The 22,798-nt window shown below is 43.1% G+C and overlaps 1 protein-coding gene across 2 annotated transcripts in view; it reads right to left on the bottom strand.

The window, feature by feature from the left end:
- The window catches only part of LOC128113619 (baculoviral IAP repeat-containing protein 1e-like), a 38,521-nt gene that overhangs the window by 12,728 nt on the left and 2,995 nt on the right, over positions 1-22,798 (bottom strand). Inside the window, exons 3-11 of one of the 2 annotated variants that reach the window (XM_052743435.1) lie at positions 21,389-21,956; positions 20,684-20,783; positions 15,461-15,542; positions 14,802-14,853; positions 10,977-11,096; positions 9,761-9,860; positions 5,081-5,162; positions 4,095-4,152; positions 1,503-3,611 (exon numbers count right to left, since the gene is read on the bottom strand). In XM_052743435.1, the coding sequence (XP_052599395.1) occupies positions 1,503-3,611; positions 4,095-4,152; positions 5,081-5,162; positions 9,761-9,860; positions 10,977-11,096; positions 14,802-14,853; positions 15,461-15,542; positions 20,684-20,783; positions 21,389-21,953 (3,268 nt within the window). In that variant the 5' untranslated portion in view covers positions 21,954-21,956. Of the gene's footprint in view, positions 1-1,502; positions 3,612-4,094; positions 4,153-5,080; positions 5,163-9,760; positions 9,861-10,976; positions 11,097-14,801; positions 14,854-15,460; positions 15,543-20,683; positions 20,784-21,388; positions 21,957-22,798 lie in introns of those variants that run through there. The other variant, XM_052743433.1, reaches the window with a different exon arrangement.

Here is a 22,798-nt window from a genome sequence, read left to right as displayed (position 1 = left end):
CATTTTAATAAATCCCCTTTCTGTTTATATCTAGACTCATTCCATAAGTTCTGTTCCTCTAGACTAATACAGACCCTGACTAATATAGACCTTATCAAATTGACAATTGTTCATGTGTCAGATGACATTACAATGACAATCTACAGAACAGGAGAAAATGTTTTTCAAAAAAACATGTGTGATAAAGAGTTTTGATAGGTTTAGGTTAAAATCCACAAGACAAAGAAGAACTCTTGCAACAGAAAAAATGATGATTCTGTTTGTTTTGTTTTGTTTGACAAAATTTTACTCTGTAGCATTGGCTGGTCCAGACTCATTCATTATATAGCCCAGGCTAGTCTCAAAGTCAGGACAGCCCTCTTCACTCACCCTCTGGATTCCTACAAGTGCGGGTATGAACCTCAATGCCTTGACAAAATGTTTGTTTTATTTTATTTTGGTGTTTTGTTGTTGTTGTTGTTGTTGTTGTTGTCTTGGTTTGTTTTGGTTTTGGTTTTTGGAGACAAAGTGCTATGGCTCAAAGCCAGCTATTTGTGCTAGGCAAGAAATCAACCAATGGAGCTTTATCTCCAGCCAGTTTACTTAAAAGTTAATCAGTGCTTTCAGAATGAGTTGGTATTTATCATTAAATTTAGATGCCTTTTCAGGGACAGGATGCCCTGTAATTTTCTGGGGAGGTGGAGAGAGATGGAACAAGTACATAATAAAGTTAAGACCAATCTGGGCTACAGAAGACATCATCTCAAAAAAAAAAAAAAATTCTTTTTTTTTTTTTTTTGGTTTTTCGAGACAGGGTTTCTCTGTGCAGCTTTCTGACTTTCCTGGATCTCGCTCTGTAGACCAGGCTAGCCTCGAACTCACAAAGATCCGCCTGGCTCTGCCTCCCGAGTGCTGGGATTAAAGGCGTGCGCCACCACCGCCCGGCTAAAAAATTCTTTTCAACATACATAAAAGCAAAGCATGTCCAATCATTTAACAGGCCAATGAGAACAAAAGCTTTACTATGAATGATCATAAAATTAAAAAGTTAAATATTTACAGTGATATCAAAACCTAGAAACAGACTTAATGAAATGTAGGTGGAGCTCACATTGAAAACTATCCAATATAATTGAGAGTTCAAGACAGAAATAAATGGAGATTATTTCCCACTTTTACACTGATATTATGGAGAAGCTACCCCCCCCCCCTTTCAGGCAGTGAGGGTGCAGATGATTCTCTATCATTTATCAACAACAAACAATTCAAACTCCCTTATTAATGACCTTGAGAGATGAAATACTGATGTTAATGTTTTCCTAGTTTTGTCTGAGATACTTCAAACCCATTCTATGATTCAGGGACTGTCACTGAATCATACACTGTCCCAAACAGTAAAAGTACTTAGATCTCTTCTGTCAAGGCACATTTATGACCTTGTGCCTGAGAAGTTTCATTCATATAAAACTAAGAATAAGAAAACACGGTGTCAACCAGAATGGTTAAGTGACACCCGGGGATACCTGGTAACTGGTTTGTCCCTGAGACCTCAAGAGACTGCAGAGCAGGCAAGCTGAGAAGCAGCTCCTGTTCTGCTGCGCTGAGCTCCAGTCTGTGCATGGAGCACTTGGTGACAGAGGTCTTATTTAGCTCCAGAGCTGAGCGGATGCTTTCAAGAAAGCCACTGCTGTGGTTCAAATGGAGTTCGATATTCTGTGATGCTGAGAAGACTTCCATTAGGACCTGGAGCAGTGCTGGGTCTGTTGGACCCATGTTGTCCACTCCAACTTCCAGCCTAGGGATCTTGTACGGCTTGGGGGACAGTTTCCAGTAGCCAGCACTGATGTCTGGTAGGGCCCTGGGTCGGATATTTATATGGTTCTTTACAGCCTCCTCATATGCAATAGAAGTTTTCTTCCATTCATTTATATGCTCAAAGGCAGATGTGTAGTCTTGATCAATAGTTGGTGGCTGCATTTTTTCAAAATATGTCTTGAATGCATAATCTACACGAGATGTTGTTTTGTTTCCATTTATGGAAAATTTTATACCCCTCAATAATAGCAGGCTTTCTGGGTGGTCCCCAAAGTACTGATAATTCAGTACTTTCAAAGCCAGTGTTCTCCCTCGAAGGAACTGCAAAATAAATGGAGAACAGGCAGCCACCGTGTTGCTTTCATAAGCAAAGTTTAGAGCGATGCTCAGTAGATGTTCTGAAACGAATGAAGAGAAGGCTTCAGGAGATACCTGCCACAACCCCCGAACAAACTGCATCCACAGGGAAGTTTCTGGATGCAGCTTCATGTAATCCTCATCTTCAGACATGTTCTCCAGCGACTCTTTATCATCCACCAATGGAAGCAAATGAGATACAATTTTTGGCCCTGCCTTTGATGAAGGATGGCTACAGACATAGTTCAAAAATATGTTATAGGAGTTTATAGCCTTCATGGGTGAATTAATTTTTCTCAAATAATCAAGTCCCAGATCTTGGTCTTCCTGCCTTTCTGAAGCCAGGAGTTCAGATAGCCTCATGGCAGCCAGAAATTCTTGGAACAAAGGACTTAAGAACCGGTAGACAGGTCTCAGTCTCTGGGCAGAGAATTTGCTCATCAAGCAGGTGGTCAGATCTTCATCTTCATCAACACCTGCTTCTGAGAGGTCATCACTACTGAACTCAAAGCAAGATGAAAAAAGGCCTCTCAAGGCCAGCTGGCCACATGAGGACACAGTGGCCTTGAGAGGCTCAGGTGTAGCCTTGTGATTTAAGGAAAGGTATTTCATATAGGATTTGAAAGCTGCCACATCATGAAAGGACTGGTCAGAAGGATTTTGAAACCAGTCAGTACAGACTGCTGCCATAAAGAGAGGAGTTTTGTGAATTCCCTGTAAATCTTCATTATTTACAAAGTAAACTATAAACTCTTCCACACGGGTTAGATCATGTGAGAATAGCTTCCGTAATACAGAGATAGTGTTATAGAAGGGAAACTCTTTGATCTCTAGAATTGTATCTAGGTATGGGCGGATGTTCCTGGCCCTGTTTGTATGGACAGTGATCAATAAGCAGGTTCGGGTCAGGTAGTTTCTTGTAATCAGGGTTTCGATGGCTTGGGGCAGTGAGTCCATCCCATGATAGTCATCCAACAGGAACAGCACCTGGTGTTTTAACTGCTGGATGATGCTGCTCAGGCCCACTTCACTGATGCATCCTCCTGCCTCTAGGAGTTGGCCACAGATGATGTCAGCCAGCCCCTGGTCTGGTCTGGTGGAACCAAGGGAGATGTAGAAGACCAGCTGGAACCTGTTCAGCAGGGGACAGCATCCTGATGCCCAGAGAAAAGCTGTTTTCTTCAGGAAGGTTGTCTTCCCACTGCCAGTTTCCCCCTCCACACACATGACGGAGTTGAGATTGCTGAGGACCTCAGGAAGCATCGAGGCCTCTTGCACTGGCCTGCTGATGTGCTTTGAAACCATGGACAGGTCACAACCAAGCAAGTGGTCAGTGCCGAGGCCGGAACACACCTCTGGCAGATTGATGTGGCGGAAAGCGGCCTTGGTGTAGGCTCCTCTCAGCTGCTCACTCAGACTCTTTGCCTCTTGAAACCACTGGGTTGGACTCTGAGCCAGGTCTGTGGAGAGGAGGGGGAGAGGGAGGTGCACCTTCACATTTCTCATCATAATGTGATTATTTTGCTTTGTCTGCTAAGGGTGGATCAGGAGTCTCCACTTCCCAGACACCCATCCCCCTCCTCAGGATCCTCTCAGATCCATCAAAAGCATCAGAATGTGTGGGGGGAAAGTCTAAGATTCCTCATTTGACAGGGATTTAGACATCGTGACATCCTAACTTGCCATTTAAGATCTCAGGAATCCCGCTTGCTGCAGGATGCCTTTAAGACTGGCTGGTTTGGATCTCACACAAGGACCTCTGTCAGTAGTAGTTCTGCATTCACTCTCAAGATGTCACAGGATTGCTGACACTCTCTCACCCACAGTTCCCTCCATGTCAGTGCTCTCCTCACTAGGAGCTCCTTGGACAATTATAAATACACTTTCCTTTCAAATCCCTACGTACAAATACACACAATCCCATGTTGCTTTCAAGTTCTTACCGGCCACCGTAGAGTGAACGGCCACTGGATCCTTGTGATTGCTTTCACCTGTGGTGCTCTTTTGAAAGAGAAATCCTTTATTAAATCAAAGTTTGCATAATACTGGGGCATTACATTATCATTGAGGGCCTAATGCCTTATAAACATCGCAAGCATTCCACCAACTGAGTGACATCTCCAGCTCTTGCAATGTCATGTTTAAGTTCACAGATACCATGCACATACCATGTAAACCCAAAGTTGCTTATCTTTCTGGTTTTCACTGCCTTTTGCTTCTTTTTTCCTGTTTGTTGTTGGTTTGTTTTTGTCTTCTGAGATGCAGCTTTATACTATCATCCAGGCTGATCCTGAACTCACAGCAATCTTCTTGCCTCAACTGAGAGTGTTAGCTTCCAGACATGAAGCATGATGCCCAGCTTTGGTTTTGCTTTGCGAGATGACAGCCATAGCCCACCTATCGTACAACCTCAGTGTGAGGCAGTTTGTATAGCTATGGAATGGACACTCAACTTCCATACCAGAAAAATAGGTTTTCTGATTTTACGATTTTGCATTTGCTTTTGTTCACAAAGCACATCCATGGCCCAGGGATGTATCTCGCTCCTAGAGTGCTTTACCATTGCCAAGGCCTTGGATTTGCTACAAGAATCAACACCAAAAACCAAATCAGCTGGGCACAGAATTTTAAACCTGAGGCAGAAGATCACAAATCTGTCTCAAGCAAAACCCCAACCAAGGAAAATGACACATGTTGTTACAGTTCAGGTAGGAAGTCAAGCCCACTGCCTCCCAGAGAAGATGACAGATGGGATCCGTTTAGTCTGCACAGAGGTCAGGTCTAAGTCTAGAAGAATCTGATGGTAGTTGCTTAGTAAAAACTTGTAGAATTTATTTCATTCTTATTTACAAATGGCAATTGCTATTCGAAACCTTGTTCAACCACAGGATCATGCACTTTGAGGCAGAGAAGGGTCAGTGTCCATTACCATGGCTTCTGGAAGTGCACAGCGGCTCTGAAGGGCTGGAATCACTTCTGCAGAGGACTTCAGGTTTTGGAGAAAGACACAGCTAGGCAGAAAAGATAAAAATCATAAAATAGTTCCAAGCAAGTAAGCGTCTGTTTCAAGTTTTTAATACACACATGTACACACACACACATACACACACACACACACACACATACACACACACACACACACACACACACACACACACACATCACATCACATCACATCACATCAGGTTACAGAGTAAAAATAAAATTTTAAAAGAGTAAAACACAGATTCCTGGAACAATGACAATAACAAAAAGGTAGTAGAAAAACAAAAAAGAACAGCAAGGAACCAGCTTCTTTGGAAAATATTTGCATAACGGCGTAACCCTGAAGATGTGTGAAGTCTGCGACTGACATTCCACATTGTCTTTCCTATCATAGAGATACACGCATGACCGCTGGGAAATGTGTACAAGAATACTCCTCTTTTTAATCAACTGTATCCAATTAGGGCTGTCCATATATGCACAGGCTTAGAGGCATCTACTGGAGCTTGGACAGCTTACCAGGGGCCACCTCCCCAAAGAAAACTGATTCTCCTTCCCTCGGCAGGCAGACATTGACTGCCACTAGCTGCTCAGCTGAGGATGGGGTTTTGAATAGACTGATCTTGTATAGGGTCTTGTGTATGCAACTACAGCCATTATGAATTCATGGCTACAAGGGCCCTGTCATATCCAGAAGATACTGTTTCCCAGCAATTCTTCTCAATCTCTGCTTCTTACAGTCTTTCTAATCCTTCTTCCTTGATGTTTTTTCAGTTTTGGTGGGAGGGGTATAACGTACATGTCCACTTTAGGGATGAGCTCTCCCTAGTCACTAATTTCCTTCACTTTGATAGGTTGTGAGTTTCTGAGATTCCTCTCTGTTTAGTGTCTGAACTGAAGTTCTTCCAGCCCCCCTTTAGCAGTGGAAAGCACAGGGGTATCCTATAAGTTATTTTAAGGTGTTATGAGATACCTGGCTGATAAAATATTGATATTGCCTGTCATCATTTTGCATCTTGCTATGGCCTAAATAACTTCTAGGACACTTTAAAAAACAAGACAACAAAAAACAAACAAACGCCGCAAAACTGAACCTGCTGGAGCATGCCTGTGACCCAGGTCTTGGGAGGTGGAGGCAGGAGGATCATGAGTGCCAGGCAATCTTCCCTGTACACTGAGTTTGAGGCCAGCAGGGATGAGCAAGACACCTGTCTCAAACATCCACTGCTGTGGATATCGCTCTGTATGCTGTGAATGTGTTGCTCTGATTTGGTTGATAAATTAAAATGCTGATTGGCCAGTAGCCAGGCAGGAAGTATAGTATAGGCAGGACAAGCAGAGAGGAGAATTCTGAGAACAGGAAGGCTGAGTGAAGAGATGCTGCCAGCCGTTGCCACAAGAAGCAAGATGTAAAGATACTGGTAAGCTACGAGCCAAGTGGCAAGGTATAGATTTATAGAAATGGGTTAATTTAAGATGTAAGATCTAGCTAGCAAGAAGCCTGAGCTATTAGGCCATACAGTTTTAATTAATATGAGCCTCTGTGTGTTTACTTGGGTCCAAGCAGCTGCAGGACTGGCAGGTGAGAGAGATTTGTCCTGACCATGGGCCAGGTGGGACACAGGAAAACTTCAGCTACAATCCACTCTCTACTGCTGCCCATAAAAAGGAAAGAGAAAAAAAGAAGGGGTAAGCCATACATGCCTGTGATCTTAGCACCCTGAGGGCAGAAGGGTCATGAGTTCATAGGGAGAGCCTGTCTCAAAACTTCAGGGCTGAAGATGTAGCTCAGTGGCAGAAGTAATTCCCTTCCATGGGGGTTCCATCCCAAGCATTTCAAGGGGAAAAATGGCAAACATAGGTTTTATAGTATAATAGCTCAATACTTAAGTAGGTACTTAGTGTGCATGACACCTTTGATTCATCACACACACACACACACACACACACACACAAAATGAGAGAGAGAGAGAGAGAGAGAGAGAGAGAGAGAGAGAGAGAGAGAGAGAGAGAGAGAAACAACAACCAAAGAGTAGACAGAGCTAAATATGTTCATGGATAAGATATTCACAGTTGGTAAAAATCAACCTGAGAAGCAAAAGAGCAACGAACTGAGAATCAGTGTCCTACTCTGCTTTCCTGTGGCTGTGGTAAAAACCAAAAGCAACCTGAGGAGGAAAGAGGGAAGCCAGGGCAGGAGCTCAGGCAGCTGCCTGGATTACCTGGAGACAAGAACTGATGCAGAGACCATGGAGCAGTGCTGCTTACTGGCTTGCTCCCCATGGCTTGCTCAGCTAAGTCTCTTATACAGCCCAGACCCACCTGCCCGGGTGTGGGACCACCCACAGTGGGCTGGATCTAACCCTCCCACACCAATTTGCAGTTTAGGAAATGCCCCACAGACCTGGCCACAGGCCAATCTGACCTGGGCAATTTTTCAGTTAAGGGTCCTTCTTCCCAGATAACTCTAGGTTTGTGCCAAGGTGACAGATGAAGCTGGCTATGACAATCAAGATGATGTTTACCTCTGGCTGGGAAGGGCAAGGGTCAGCTCAGATTTAGGAGTGACATTGGGGCCTTTCTGAGGCATTGGGCAGGTTTGATTTCTTGGCTTTAGTATTCAGCCCATAGGTCCTTTATTATCACTATTGCCCTAAATGTATGCCTGTCTATAATTAAAAACAACAACAACAATAACAACAACCAAGAGGTAGAAGACTAGCAAGCCACATATATGGGAGTTGACAGATTCTAGGACAAGGTTTAAATAAAAATGTCTTCCAGCCTAATTTGTCATTCTAAGAATTAAAAAGCCCCTGTGTTACTCCCTACTACAACCAAATTACAAGAAAAAAATAGATAAAAAATGACTGCTGCTGCCAAGTATTGTTTAACCTCAAAATTAGATGCAAATGTTCTTTTTTGAGGGGGGTAGGGGTCAAGACAGGGTTTCTCTGTGTAGTCCTGATTGTCCTGGCACTTGCTCTATTGACCAGGCTGGCCTCAAACTCATAGAGATCTGCCTGCCTCTGCCTCCCAAGTGCTGGGATTAAAGGCCTGTGTCAGTGCAAATATTCTTATATGTCTAAGCTTATAGCCCTGGCTTCTTTCAGATGTAAGACTCTAAGAAGAAGGGAGTAAGATTGGCATGAGAAGCTAGGGGAATGGTGGTGGTGGTGGAGTTCATTGAACTACACTGTGTACATATAAAAAGATGTCACAATGAAACCCGTCAGTACAAATGATTCATATCTGCTATAAAAACATTTTTAAAAGAATATTTGGGGGCTTGCAAAATGGCTCAGTGGGTGAGGTCCCAGCTGCCAAGTGTCTGGGATCCGCAATGTGAAGGAGTGAACACACTCTGACAGCATGTGCTCTACAACAGCATGTCCCTCTCTACACATGTAATAAAATGTAATAGATACATGTAATAAAAAGTGTAAAGAACATTTTTAAAGATTCGCAATTTTGTCATCATTCTGTCTCAAGATCAGATAATAAGTAGACTAATTTGGCTTAAACTCTTCTAAAGCCAAAATAATTTAGTATAATTTTAGGTATACATTGGATGCACACAGGATACAGCTGTGCAACCAAACAAGATTTCAAATACAGAGGCAGCTTCTAAAGCTTTCAGAGGACTGTTACACCAAAAGACATCTACAATTGTGCTTTGCTTTCTTACTTATAACTGCTGTATTTTAAAATATATTTATTTAAAACTCAGTCTTACTAAATACATATATCACATACACATGGTCAAAACACTATCCATATAAATACAAAATCTAAAAAATTTTTTAAAAATTATATTTAAAAAAACCAAAATAATATTGCCTCAGCCTCCCAAGAGTTGGGATTATAGGTGTGCACCACTGTGCCCAGCCAAAAATATTCACTGTTCATTCTACGTATGTTGATATTTATTTCTGAAATTTTATTACTAATTACTTAATGAAAAAAATTTTTTCTTGCTATTGGACATTTCTAGAGATTTTACTGGGTAGAAAATTAATTAAGATGTGTTGGAGAACTCACAGAAAAGAGGATGAGAGTATCACTCAATGGGAAAGGGCTCACTTACCATGCCCAGTCCATGGGTGCAATCACCAAAACTGGAAAAAGGAAACCATAGAAAAGAAATGATTCTCTTATTAAATTTTAAACAGCAGAAACAAAACACTGAAAGATTCTAGAAGAGTAGGAGGAAGAAGAAAAGGAAGAGGAAGATGAGGAAGAGGAAAAGGAGAAGGAGGAAGAGGAAGAAGAGGAAGAGTGGCTTGTAATTAAAGAAATCAGAAAGGCTTGAAATGATTGGCATAATTGTGCTAGGGCAGGAAGTCATGAACTCAAGCTATTTAGCTACATGGAGAGTCTGAGCTACATAGAGAGATTCTGTCTTTAAGAGTGTGTATATTGACCCAGCCAAAACCAAGATCTAATCATGATTTAAGGAATGCTGCACAGGGAGTGTCTTGAGAGGAAAGAGATGAGGCTATAAGGATGTATCCTTCACAACAGGAACCAGAGGAGAGGGCAGATCCTATCCACAGGGAAAACATGGACAGAGAGGGATAACCGTTGAAGTACATTCCAAGTCAAGAGAATACACCGTGCTCACTTGGGAAAAAACTTGGTGTGCTCTTCTAATGGGTCGTCACCTTCCTCCCATTTCCACATACATCCTCCACAGGAAAAACACCGGACAATGTCATTTTTGCCTAGAATGAGGGAATATGGTCAGTTCAACAGCACATACACCTGTCAACTCACAAGCAGATAAGAACTCCAGATCTCTTAGTGAAATCCTATTTGCATCTCCAATTGGATTGTGTGGCAAAGTCATGCATGGGTCACTAGGGGCACTAGTTCACACAGGACTCTTGGTCCTTCAATAGGGTGTTCAGCAATAGTCACTGAATGTTCCTGTGCACCATGTGCTTTGATGAACACCCTCTCCCAACCCATCATCCTGAAAGTTCTGCTGTCAGAATCTAGAACAGAAGATCTGTAAGAGCAGAGATTTTTGTCTGATTTGGACACTAATGACATACTGGACATTCACAGATATAGGCAACCAATAAGCATTTGCTTAATGAATAAATCAGAAAGAAAATATTTGAAGATCATGCGGGAAACACAGGAGCAAATATAGGAGTCTTTAAGCAAGTGAGATCGTGAAAAATTACATGTCTCTTCTCTTATTATTGCCGGGTATGCTCCACTGGAAATAGAAGCACATTGCTCGTAAGACTGTGGAAAGGATTCTAATTTGCCTGAGCCAAGGTATCAAACCGGAAATGAAAGATCCAACATCTTCCACTCTTGGACCATAAAGGCGCTGTACAATTCAAACAGAGAAGAGCCTCCCTGTCTGTTTGGCCAAAACTACTAGGGCCTGGAGTTTGCAGGTTGTCTAAAATGGGGAGCTGAAAAGGAAGAGGGTGAACATAAAGGAGAAGGGGCCTAGAGGGAGCCATCCCCCAGCCTCTGGAACTCCAACTCTTTAACTGGGCATACTGCTTCCTGAGGGAAATAATTCAGATTCCTCAGCAATTCTTAAAGGTAGGTATGGCCATGTAAGTTCTGGTTAAAGAAACATTAGGGAGCTGCGGAGATGGCTCACTGGGTAAGAGAGGATTGACGACTGCGCTCACTGTCAGCCAGGACCTCAGGTTCAAGTTTGGAGGCTGAGCACCAAGGGAATTGTGGGAAACTGAAGGTCTTATGAGGCAGCAAAGGGATCTATGCGGAATGATGGAGAGTGGAGATTGCTGAGTGGAGACAAATGCAAGACCTGGACAAGCACATCTGGTGAACACAAAGTACTGACTCACCTGTGTAGAAAAGGCCTGCTCTGACCAGAGCTTCAACAGCCACAGGGGATTCGTGGGGCCAGTCCTTAAAGGTGTCCAGCCTTAGTTCTTCATTAGCGAAGACGCTGTCATTGCAGTAAGCTTGGAGGTTGAGGGGAGAAAGAAAAAAAAAAACCAGATGTAGGTGAGAGGAGCAGGCTTTGATCGCAAAGTTCAAGTTAGCTGTGTGTGCAGGTGGAATGATCTGGTGTGCTGTGCTTGCGTCAAAATAATTGAGGGTGGTTAGAAAAGCATGAAGGATGCCGGGCGGTGGTTGCGCACGCCTTTAATCCCAGCACTCGGGAGGCAGAGCCAGGCGGATCTCTGTGAGTTCGAGGCCAGCCTGGTCTACAAATTGAGTTCCAGGAAAGGCGCAAAGCTACACAGAGAAACCCTGTCTCGAAAAACCAAAAAGAAAAAAAAAAAGATTTGAGAAAGGCAACGTTCCCCTGTGGCTCCCATAAAAACAGTCATTTTTTTTTTTAAAACATTTACTTATTTATTTATTGTGTATACAGTGTTCTGCCTGCATTTACATTTGCAGGCCAGAAGCGGGCACCAGATCTCATTACAGATGGTTGTGAGCCACCATGTGGTTTCTGGGAATTGAACTCAGGACCTCTGGAAGAACAGCTAGTGCTCTTAACCGCTGAGCCATCTCTCCAGCCCCACTGAGCTGTAAGTCTGTATTTAAGACCTCCTCCCTCCTTCAATAAATGGCATTCGGCATTAAAAAACAAAAAACCAAAAAACCAAAAAAAAAAAACAACCAGTCATTTTGATGGCTTACTATTTGAGATGACCATGCTGGGGGTCTCCATTAGCCTTTCTGCCTCATCCTGGCCTCTGAACATGTCTTCTCCATGCTGTGAGAACTTGAAAATTAAATGCCCTTACCTTGGTTCTCACAAGTTTCTCAAGATAAAAGCTTGCCTGTGTTCACACTTAATCCTAGGATTAGAATTTTGTTGTTGTTTTTGCTGATTTACATATTTTTTTGGGGTGGAGTGGATGACACTCAATATGAACATTAATTTTCTTGGCAAGAATCTTGCCCTTAACTTGCTTATTTATAGCATTGCCAAGAGCATGCTGGGTAACACTGTACACTCCCATGGTAACACTCATGGCTGTGCCTGTCATATTGATAAACTCTACAGATTCCTTTTTCGTAGAGTCTCATCTATGTGGCCAAAAAACATTCACTGATAGGCCTGGAGAACAAACACTAGACATTTCTTTGTCTCTTTTCTATCTGCTGTTTTTAGAAAATTATTGGAAGATAATAATTCCTGTTCAAGCCAACAGGAAATTTTGGTTTGGTTTATTTTTTGAGACAGTTTTTTTTTTTTTTTTTTTTTTTTTTTTTTTTTTTTTTTTTTTTTTTTTTTTTTTGCTATGCACCCCAGGTTGGCCTTGAACTTGCAATCTTTCTGCCTCAAACTTCTGAGTGATGGGACTGTAGCCATGGGCCACCACACCGGGCACTAACCTGAGGGTGCATGTTACATTTGCATTTGTTTTGTTTTTGAGACAGAATCTCATGTAGTTCAGGGTGACCTCTAACTGAGTGTCATATTCCTGGCTGCCCTGAATTCCTGTCTCTATCTCTCAAGCGCTGGGATTGTAGGTATGGGCTGCCACCCTCAGCTGATGTTGGAATTCTTGCTATTGGCACCACCTTGTCCCGTGTTCTCTATGCTCCATGTCCCACCCAGATGGCTGGACTCAGGGCTCAGCATGCCTGTAGACAGATATCCTACCACTGCGCTAAATTTTAACTCCAGCTCTTCTGTCTTGAGGTGCTGGGAAGAGAACTCAAGACCCTTGTCCATGTTGGGTAAGTGTTCCCCCCCAGTGAGTAATATCCCCAGACCTGTCACTTCATTTTATTGTGAGTATCCTTGCTTTCTTAACAGCATACTGAGCCATTTAAGAAGGCTTTCCAGGATTTAGGATGTAGCTCAGTTCACAGAGCATTTGCCTGGCACGCACCAAGTCCTGGGTGCCGTCCTGAGCACCTCCTAAGCTGAGTGTGGTAGTGCACATGTGGAGTCCTAGTACTTAAGAAGTGGAAGCAGAAATATCAGAAGTTCAAGGTCATTTCTAAGTTTGAGGCCAGTGTGGGAAACATGAGTTCCTGAAAAATGCCATCAAAACATTTTATCCAGAAATTATAGTTGTTTTACAGGAAGTGTCAGTTAAGGAAATGACTGACACTTCCTGTCATATTTATCTAGGTTCGTAGTATGAATGAAAAGAAGCTGTGTCTAGCTATGAACAAAAGAACAAGACACCTCCTGGAAGGAGTTTCTGTGCCCACAGAGACTGGTGGACCTATTGGAATAATTTCAGTACTGTGGAAAGATTGGAATTTTGTTGGTTCAGAGGCTAATTACTTATCTTAGGCTAGTTTTAGCCTTCTGAAAGAGCCATGTCTTGCCCTACTCTGGATCTGAACTAACAACTCATGATAATAAATAAAAACCTCTTAGAAGCTACTAAATTATCAGAACACTAGCTTCCACCAGCCCAAGAGCTAAGAATGTCATCAGATAGAATCTTGGACCCACAAAATAGCTTCCCCACTCATCTCATTATACCCACTGTAAAACAGGGGGAGGCGGTCTTGGCCAGTTGGAGCCAAGGGGCCCTAGAAAGTCATGGCCATGACAGAATTCATGTGGAAGATTTACTTGGGGAGGGGAGGGAAGAAACACAGAATGGGAGGAAGAGAGAGGAAGAAAAGAAGAGACAGAAGAGATGGGACAAGGGGAAGGGGTGCAAACATAGCCTCGTGGTGGAGAGAGAGAGAGAGAGAGAGAGAGAGAGAGAGAGAGAGAGAGAGAGAGAGAGAGAGGAATGAATTTGAAGAAAGGAAGGATAGAAGGAAGGAAGAAAGGAAGGAAGAAAATCAAAACATTAATATCTCTATAACATTTTTAGATTTATAATTCAACTTTACAAGTGACAAAGAATGATGAACCAGACTACCTCCATCTTAGGCTTAAAAGCCATCTTATAGTAAAGACAAACTAGGTTTATTCCTGTTTATGATTAAATCTCCATTTCTCAAGGATTGGGCTATGCCCTGCAACCTTAACTACAAATGGTTCTGTACTGTCTATTCCAGGAAATAGCAAACCATGTCTTTGTTTCAAAAGGTTATGAGCACCTGTTGTTATGACTACCAAATGACCACCCTAAAATCATGTCTGTTTCAGGTGGTCATTATGACTAACTTGTTATGCTCATGTTCTGCTCCTGTAACACTCCACCCCATTTTGCCCACCAAATTCCCATTTGGAAAGCCCCTACCCCTGAGCTATAAAGCCTTGTCTTCCTCACAGCCAGTGCTGACCTCCCAAACCCCGCCTTAGGGGGAGGCAGTTTGTATACATGAATTTAAAAAAGTTTGCTTTAATTTATTGCTTGCTTTAATTTGACTATAATGATTTATGTCCATGGTCTTTCTCCTCCCATCTTTGGGATTAACAAGAAAAGTCTCATGTGATACTTTATAGTCCTGTCTTTTATTTTAAAATGCTCCTTTAAATGAAAAAGTATTTCTATACATATTTAAATCTTACATGGAACATTTTGTAAAAAGGTAAATATTCATTAAGACTTATAAATTAATTTGTTGCTTTTGAAAACTTTGTAAAGCTTCAAGTCTAGTAGTTCTTATGAATCTGCAAAGATCTTAAAAGAATAAAAGTGACCCGAAACCTGGAGAAGTGGTCGTGGGGGTTGCTTTTAACAAAGAAAGAAAGAAGCAAAGCCTTTGGAATGTGTCTGAGGTTTTACCTGATGCCATAGGTAATTCTCTTCTGACCCAGCAATTCACAAAATGTTCTCCCTGAGAAACAGAAATTCAGGTTATGAATTCATTTATGAAATACACATCTGTGTGTGAGCAGCAACTAAAGATGACATTCTATTAGAGTTGTTGGTGAGACAGGTCTTTAATTTTGGCTAGGTTATTATGGAATTTTTTTTATTCAGTGCAAAACAACAGTAAGTGTTTACCTGTAGCCAAGTGGAAACCGCAGGGTCTTACACAGCACTCAGCTCAAAACAGAACTAGGTTACACAGCACAGATACATTGTAATTAGTGTGGAATGAAGACTCAGAGGAACCTTTCTAATTGAACAATATACTGTCTAGGTAAACTGTACCAGTTTTTTTTCTGAAGGAAGCCCCTTTCCCCCTGATTTTCAGTCTAAGTTCATGGCAGGAGTCAGAGCCAGCCAAAAGCCAGCCGTGGAAAAACAAATTTTTCCCAGCTTTGTAAGACAATGTGCTCCTCACCCCTATACATACTGCATGAGTGAGATACAGAGGGATAGAAGGAGAAAAAAAGAAAGACACAGAAGCCATGAAAATAAACAAAAACACCTCACCCTTGTGATTTAGATATTATGTAATAAAAAGATTTGGGAAAAAGTTGGTTTTTGTGAATTACCATTACATGGACAAATCCCTCGTAGCTTTGAATATACTGGGCAATTTCCTTTGAGGATTTCTTACTTTGAAGAAATTCACATCTATAATGAAAAATATAATTGAACACTTCCCCAATACTATGATAAACATGTCCCATATCACAATGCATATTCTTTTTTATGTGTTGATGATTTTTGAGCATTTTATTTTTTAAAAAATTATTTCTTTTGTGGTAGTTTGAATGTAATTTGCCCCCATAAGCTCATAAGTACTGGCACTATTAGGTGTGACCTTGTTGAAGTAGGTATGGCCTTGTTAGAGGAAGTGTGTCACTGTGGGAGTAGGCATTGAAGTCTTCTATGTTCAAACTATGCCCAGTTCAGACCACTTCCTGTTGTCTGTGGGTCAAGATGTAAGGACTGCAGCTCCTCTCCAGCATCATGTCTGCTTACACGTCACCATGTCACACCATGATGATAATGGACTAAACCTCTGAAAGTGTAAGTCACCCTATTAAATATTTTCCTTTATAAGAGTTGCTGTGGTTGTAAGGATTCGGTCCTTAATTACGTCATCAGCCTTCGACGGTGTCCCAGCCTAAAAAAGCGGGTGGGCTCTGTATACGTCTCTCTCCTTTCTGCTCCTTCCTCCCATCGGCCCCCCTCTCTCCCTTTCCCCCTTCCCGCCCCCTCTCTCCCCTCTCCCAATAAAGCTCTAAAAAGGTAACTATGGCTGTGATTCTTCCAATCAGCATTCTCCTCTACCAGCATGGCCGCCACAGGCAGCGACCAGCCACGAGGAGCAGCACCAGAGCGTAACCAACATTGGTGCTGTTCAGACTCGGATATACCACCGAGCACCGAGGACCTACTGTGACCACTGCTGCCTCTTCCCCCATCCAGCGAGACTGCAAGACCACGAGCACGCGTGTCCCTTGCCGCCTCCGCTGGGCCCCCACACCACTACCGCCATGATTCTTCACCACAGTAAGTCCGCTGTTCTCGCAGCTGTAGTCTGAGCTACATTCTTTGCGATGGACACCCCTGGGGTTGTCCTCGGGCTGTACTGGCAACAGCAGGCACATTTTCACTCCTGATGAGGAGGTCAATGCTGTCTCAGGTCTACATTGGACCAACTGCAGTGCAGTTGCAGCCCTTACCTTCCCTTGACGAAGAGGAATGGTGACTTGAGCTGATTCATGGATCTCTCTCCACTCTTTGGGGACACCCAAGATTGCAGTCTGATCCTGGTTTGTTATTTTAATTTTTTATTTTTCTCTCGGTTACAGCCATGAGACAAAGGGGCAGATACATTGGAGGATAGGGGTGGGCACCGGTAAAACTGGCCGCATAACAACATAAACCTGGACACATAACAGCATAAACCTGGCCGCATAACAGAGTTGCGGGAACTTCTGCCAGCGAACGGGCAAATAAGAAGTTACTTTATCTCCAAGCTTTCCGCTAAAGTTCTAAACCCTTCTCCTTCCCCACTTCTGTGTCTGCTACGTGCAACCTTTTCTGTCTGACTTCTGCCGGCAGTGGGCGGGCTCAAATGGGCAGGCTTGGGCGGCTTCTACGGAACCTTAACTCCACCCACTCATTCTCAAACTGCCTTGAGAAGCACAGACGGGTCTGGAAGCAGCTAAGATCCATACAAATACGTTTACAGTAGTCAGGACGGCTCTTAAGCCAAAAATCAGCTTATAGCCTCAGACAAGTCTTCCAAGGGGATCGGTTTATAGTCTGTCTACTGGCAGATCTTCCAAAAGCTGTTCTTAAGCCATCAATCATCAGGAAAAAAAAAATTCAGGACATGGAGTAAAATCTTATTCCCCAGACCTCCCCAACTAAAACTTAAGCATCTGGAGAGCAAGGCTCCTGAACCCACAGGCAAAAGAGTCATCTGTGGCATTTATGGTGTGCCAGGGAAGAGATAAAAGCCCGAAAACAAAATTGCCAAGTGTGGGCACTCACTGACTCCCAAAAGCTGTTGGGTCCCTATTTTAAGTGAGGAAAAGGCCACAGGCTAGCAAATGCCCTGCCAGGCCATCAACAGCCTTTTAAAAGTGCCGCCTAGAAAGACAAACAGTCAGCTGACTGCCCCCAGGCGCCAAGACGCATGGGTGCATCAAGCTAAGACCTCCAGCAGACCTAGGCTTGGCTACAGACATGACAGGGAACCCAGAACACAGCAGGGAAGCGATCCGTTTCTTTCCTTCTGGACACCAAAACCACTGACTCAGTCCTGGGAGTTTTGGGATGTCACCTCTCCTTTCTCTATCATCGGGTACAGAGGACAGCCTTACCACCTCACCAGATTTAATTGCACTTTCAGAGTTACTTAATGAAAAAGATTTCCACCTAAAATAAGAGCTCATTGCTTCACTCCAGATCCACTGACTGTGTTTCTCACGTGCATACAGACAGGGCCCTGATCTTTGCCTTGTCCCTAATTCCAAAAAAATAAATTCTCATGCATCACAAGCTTTTCTCTTCCCAGTTCCCTGTTCTAACTCACTGTTCAGCTAATGGTGCAGGACCACCACAGAACCGAAGTCCAGAGATCATCAAATAAGAAACTGTAACAGCTAAAAGCATCTTGTCAAACAAAAAGTTCCCAGCCACAGCCAAGAGGGATACATGTCTCCAGAGCAAATGGATGACAGACAGCATTCCACAACGCCTGTCTACCTCAGAAAACTCCCCTTCCCCATTCCCCCAAGAGCCAACCAATGTCCAACAGTCAGCTGAAAGTAGTTTTTGAGAGGAATGATGCCCCTAGTCCCATCTACCTGCTTTTTTTTTTATAACAAGGGAAAGTCTGGGATGTAAGGATTCGGTCCTTAATTATGTCATCAGTCTTTCAACGACGTCCCAGCCTAAAAAAAGCGGGTGGGCCCTCTGTGTGCCCCTCTTCTTTCTGCTCCTTCCTCCCGTCGGCCCCCCTCTCTCCCTCTCCCTCTCCCTCTCCCTCTCTCCCCCCTCTCCCAATAAAGCTCTAAAAAGGTAACGATGGCTCGTGACTCTCCTCCAGCAATCTCCTCTGCCAGCATGGCTGCCAGCGTAACCAACAGTGGTCATGGTGTCTCTTCACAGTAAAAGAAAACCCTAAGACATATATGATGTATTTTAATCATATTTTCCCCTCCCTTCACAATTTCAGGCCCCAGGTTCTCTTTCCTAGTGTCAAAAACAGAGAAGAAGAATACCAAATTCAAGGCCTTGGATTTGTGGGGAATTTGATCTTGGGGACCAGATGCCTCTGACTGGCCAAACATAGTACTGCCTGCCTCCCCAGAAAGGTTCCAGCAATTCCAGCTCTGCAGGGTCTAGGGGTAGGAATGGACTGTAGAAGTGGTCTGCCCAAACATCTTTTCTAGACCAGTGGTTTTAGAAATCCAAAGGTACCCCTCTTCAAGGGGCATGACACAGTGTTTGTACCGTGAGCACAAGCGTCGAACTGTTTCCTAACTGCAGTTCTTTGTACTTTAGTCTTGTAACATGGGCCTGTTCTCCTCCAATGTTCCCAAAAGGGAAGGTCCTGATATCTTATTATTTTTCCATTATGCCATACCATTCTGGTTCCTTCAATGTATGTTCCTCCATATAGCAAAGGGGGAGCAAGCCAGTCTAACTTCTTAACAGAATCTTCTCTCTGTAGGGCAGACCAGATCTTGCCATTCATCCAGTAAGCAACCAATCCGGGGCACTATTCCATACTATATCATTAACTGATTTCTTGTCCTAAATAGCCTCAGGCTCTGGATCTGGGCCCACTGTTTCTCTTGATTGTGTTTTTCATCTCTGGGACCAGGTATATCCAGTTAGCAAATCTTGACCTTTTCTATTATTGGTGTAATGGGGGCGGGGAGGAAGAGGCATAAGGGAACTCCCATGACACATAGGGTGAATCATTAAAAATGAAGATAAAAAGTTGCTGGGGAATTGTGGTCCCCGAAACTGAACTGCTGGAACTTTGTCAAGCAGCAGTGGTCGCCATACAGTACGGGCCCACATACCCACAATGGGGTCAAATGACCCTTTCACAGGCGTTGCCTAAGCACACTGTAAAACACAGAAATTTACACCATAATTCAAAACAGTGGCAAAATTAAAGTTATGAAGTAGCAACTAAATAATTTTTTGGTTGGAGGTCACTACAACATGAGGAACTATATTAAAAGGTCGCAGTATTAGGAAGGCTGAGAAAGAGAAGTCTGAAGTTGTGTGTGTGTGTGTGTGTGTGTGTGTGTGTGTGTGTGTGTGTGTGTGTATGTGTGCATAGTGAGGATCATATAGAAAAGAGTATTGTGTTACTGTGTCAACAAAATGAAATGATAAAAGCTGAAAAAAAAAAGGTAAAGCGGAGAGTGATAGGGGAAAATACCCTAGGTCAACCTGTGGCTTCCTAAGCCACAGCATGTACACACACATATACTATACATATAACCACATAGTACATGAATCACAAACACAAAATCTGTATAAGATGTTAACTGAAGTGTGAGAGGCTGTTTAAGTTCAAGTGACTCAAACTTTTCACAATACGATGAAGTCCTTTTTTGCTTGAAAAATTCTAGAGTTATCGTAATTTGGATTCAGGAAAGATATAAATAAAACTCAAAGGGAAGATCCAATAATGTGGCTCCTTTGTCTCTAGCTTTATTTTGCTTTTAAAAACCTAAAACTGGAGACTGAAGAGATGGCTCAGTGGTTAAGAACACTGGCTGCTCTTCCAGAGGTCCTGAGTTCAATTCCCAGCAGCCATATGGTGGCTCACACCTGTCTGTAACTCCAGGTCCAGGGCTTCTGAAACCCTCACACAGACATACATGCAGGCAAAACACCAATGAACATAAAATAAAATTTTAAAAAACAAACAAAAACCTGAAACCGGCTAAAGCCAGTCTGGAGAGATGATGACTCAGTGGTGAAGAACACTTGCTGCTCTTCCAGGGGATCTGACTTGGGTTCCCAGAACCCCCAGGACAGCTCACAACTATCTCCAAGTCCAATTCCAGGAGCTCTGATCCCTCTTCTGGCCTCTGTGGGCACAGGCACACCACGGTATACACACAGAGACAAATAGACATGTATATGCATATATGTACAAATATATATGTGTACACACACAGATATATATTTATATGGGGGTGTATACATAAAATAAAAAGGGAATGAATCATTTAAAACATTTATTAAAACTGAAAAGTTTAAGAATAAAGGGTTTGCCTACTTACTTGGGGAACCACTTGGCATGCTCCTTCCAAGGATCATCTCCTTCTTCCCAGTTTCCCAAGCATCCACTGCAGGAGAAACACTGCACAGTGTCCCTTTTACCTACAGATGCAGAAAAACATTTTGACTGGCCAGCAATGACACCAGGTGAGACCTTGGAGCTGATCATCTTGTACCAGAATAAGACGGACTCCAACATGCCTGTTCTTCTATGACGTCTCTGGCTGAATCCCTGTCCACAGTCCCACTGCCCTAAATGACTCCCTTCCGAGCTCTGGACCTCCATCGCCTAGCCATGGCCTTCCTCATATACACAGCCCAGGGCATTGTATGTGCTAGGTAAGCTCTTTAGCACTAAGTTCTACCCTCAGCCCACTGCTGGTACTCTTAAGGTCTATATTAAAAGAAAAGCAATATTTTATATATATATATATATATATATATATATATATGTGTGTGTGTGTGTGTGTGTGTGTGTGTGTGTGCATGTGTATATGCATATACATATAATATAGTATAGACTAATAATGCTGCACTAAATGTATATTAAAGCAGAAGCAAACTTGTTAAAGTTGAAAGTTAATGAAATACATGTTATGTCTAATGTAACACAGTCCACCACTGAGGACTGCTTAACAAAATATTGCACACAATGGAACCTAAATTTTAAACTCCAAAGAAACACCTCATAAATAGAATTCAGTTACCTGTAAAGACAAAGCCAGCTGCTGAGAGCACACGGGGCGATGTCCCATGGGCATAAAACGGCCAGTCCTCAAAGGACTCCAGTCTGGCCTCCTCTTCTTGGTACCTTGCTTTGCCACTTCTCAGCTTCTCGGGACTCTTCACCCTTATGTCATACTTGCCAATGTTACCGACGTCTTTGCCCAAAAGGAACTCGCATCCTGGACGTAATCTCCTGTGGCTTTCTATTGGAGTTTTCCTTAGGCTGGTACCAAAGAGGATTAAGCTACAGCAGAAGCACTGAACCCCAAGTTTCACCCCGGTAAAGTAAAACCCAGCGGCTGCCATGTCCTGCGGAGTCCATGATCTGAAAGTGTCATAGGTCACGAAAGTCTTTAATCGCTTGGCCTCACTGCGCATGTGTGAGTTAAAACCTTTCTTCATTTTCATTCGTTCCTGATGCTCCTCTTCTTCTTGACTCTTTGCGAGCTGGACTGTATCCACACCGAGAAGAGTAGAGAGCTCAGAGAGAAACTCATAATCAATCTCGGAAATCCGCTCCTCGGAGGCCTCCCAGTGAGTGGCCATTTTCTGAGAGGAAAAGGAAAGCAGATGATTGGTCTTCTAGTTAGTTTTATTTTGTTGTGATGAGCACCTTGACCAAAAGCAACATAGGAGGAAAGGGTTTATTTCTGCTTACAGTGGTGGTTCTGTAGTTGAACGTGCTTGTCAGACTGCCAGCTCCCCAATAATGACACAGAGACTTATTATTAATTATGAAAGCTTGGCCTTTAGCTTAGGCTTGTCCCCAACTAGCTCTTAGGACTTAAATTATCCTGTTTCTATTAATCTATGTTCTGCCACATGGCTATTTACCTCTCTTCCATTCTGTATGCCCGACTCTCTGTCTCACTGGCATCTCTAGAGTGCCTAGATTCATCCCAAGTTCCTCTCTTTCCCCAGGAGACCCACCTAGTCTCTCCTGCCTAGCTATTGGACATTCAGCTCTTTATTAAACCAATCACATGACACATCTTCATACTGGGTAAACAAATCACACAACATGGTTCACCATCAAGGGAAATCAGGGCAGGAACTAAAGGTAGGAAACTGGAGGCAAAAAAAAGGAAGCAGAGACTGGAAGAATGTTGCTTGCTGGCTTAACTTCTCATAGTTTTCTTAATTTCTTTTTGTGGGCCCTGGCCCCCCACTGTGAGTGGCAGCCGCCTTGCTTGCCGACCTTGACCAGATGTCCTCCCTATTCAGATTCCCTGCTGGTTTCCTTCTCACCTAACATTCTACCGGAGGTTCTTTGTTCCTGTATCCTGCATTTGGTGTTAACAGCTTAGATGCAAGAATGTAGAACATTCAGTAGCAAACTTCTGCCCTCCGGGGATCCGCCATTGTGCTGTAAGCCTGTATTTAAGGTTTCC

This window comes from Peromyscus californicus, unplaced genomic scaffold (genome assembly GCF_007827085.1).
Source record: "Peromyscus californicus insignis strain IS unplaced genomic scaffold, ASM782708v3 Scaffold_18__1_contigs__length_77618521, whole genome shotgun sequence".
NCBI lineage: Eukaryota > Metazoa > Chordata > Mammalia > Rodentia > Cricetidae > Peromyscus > Peromyscus californicus.
The sequence above is the reverse complement of the archived record's forward strand: the minus strand, read 5'-3'. Positions and strand labels throughout refer to the sequence as shown.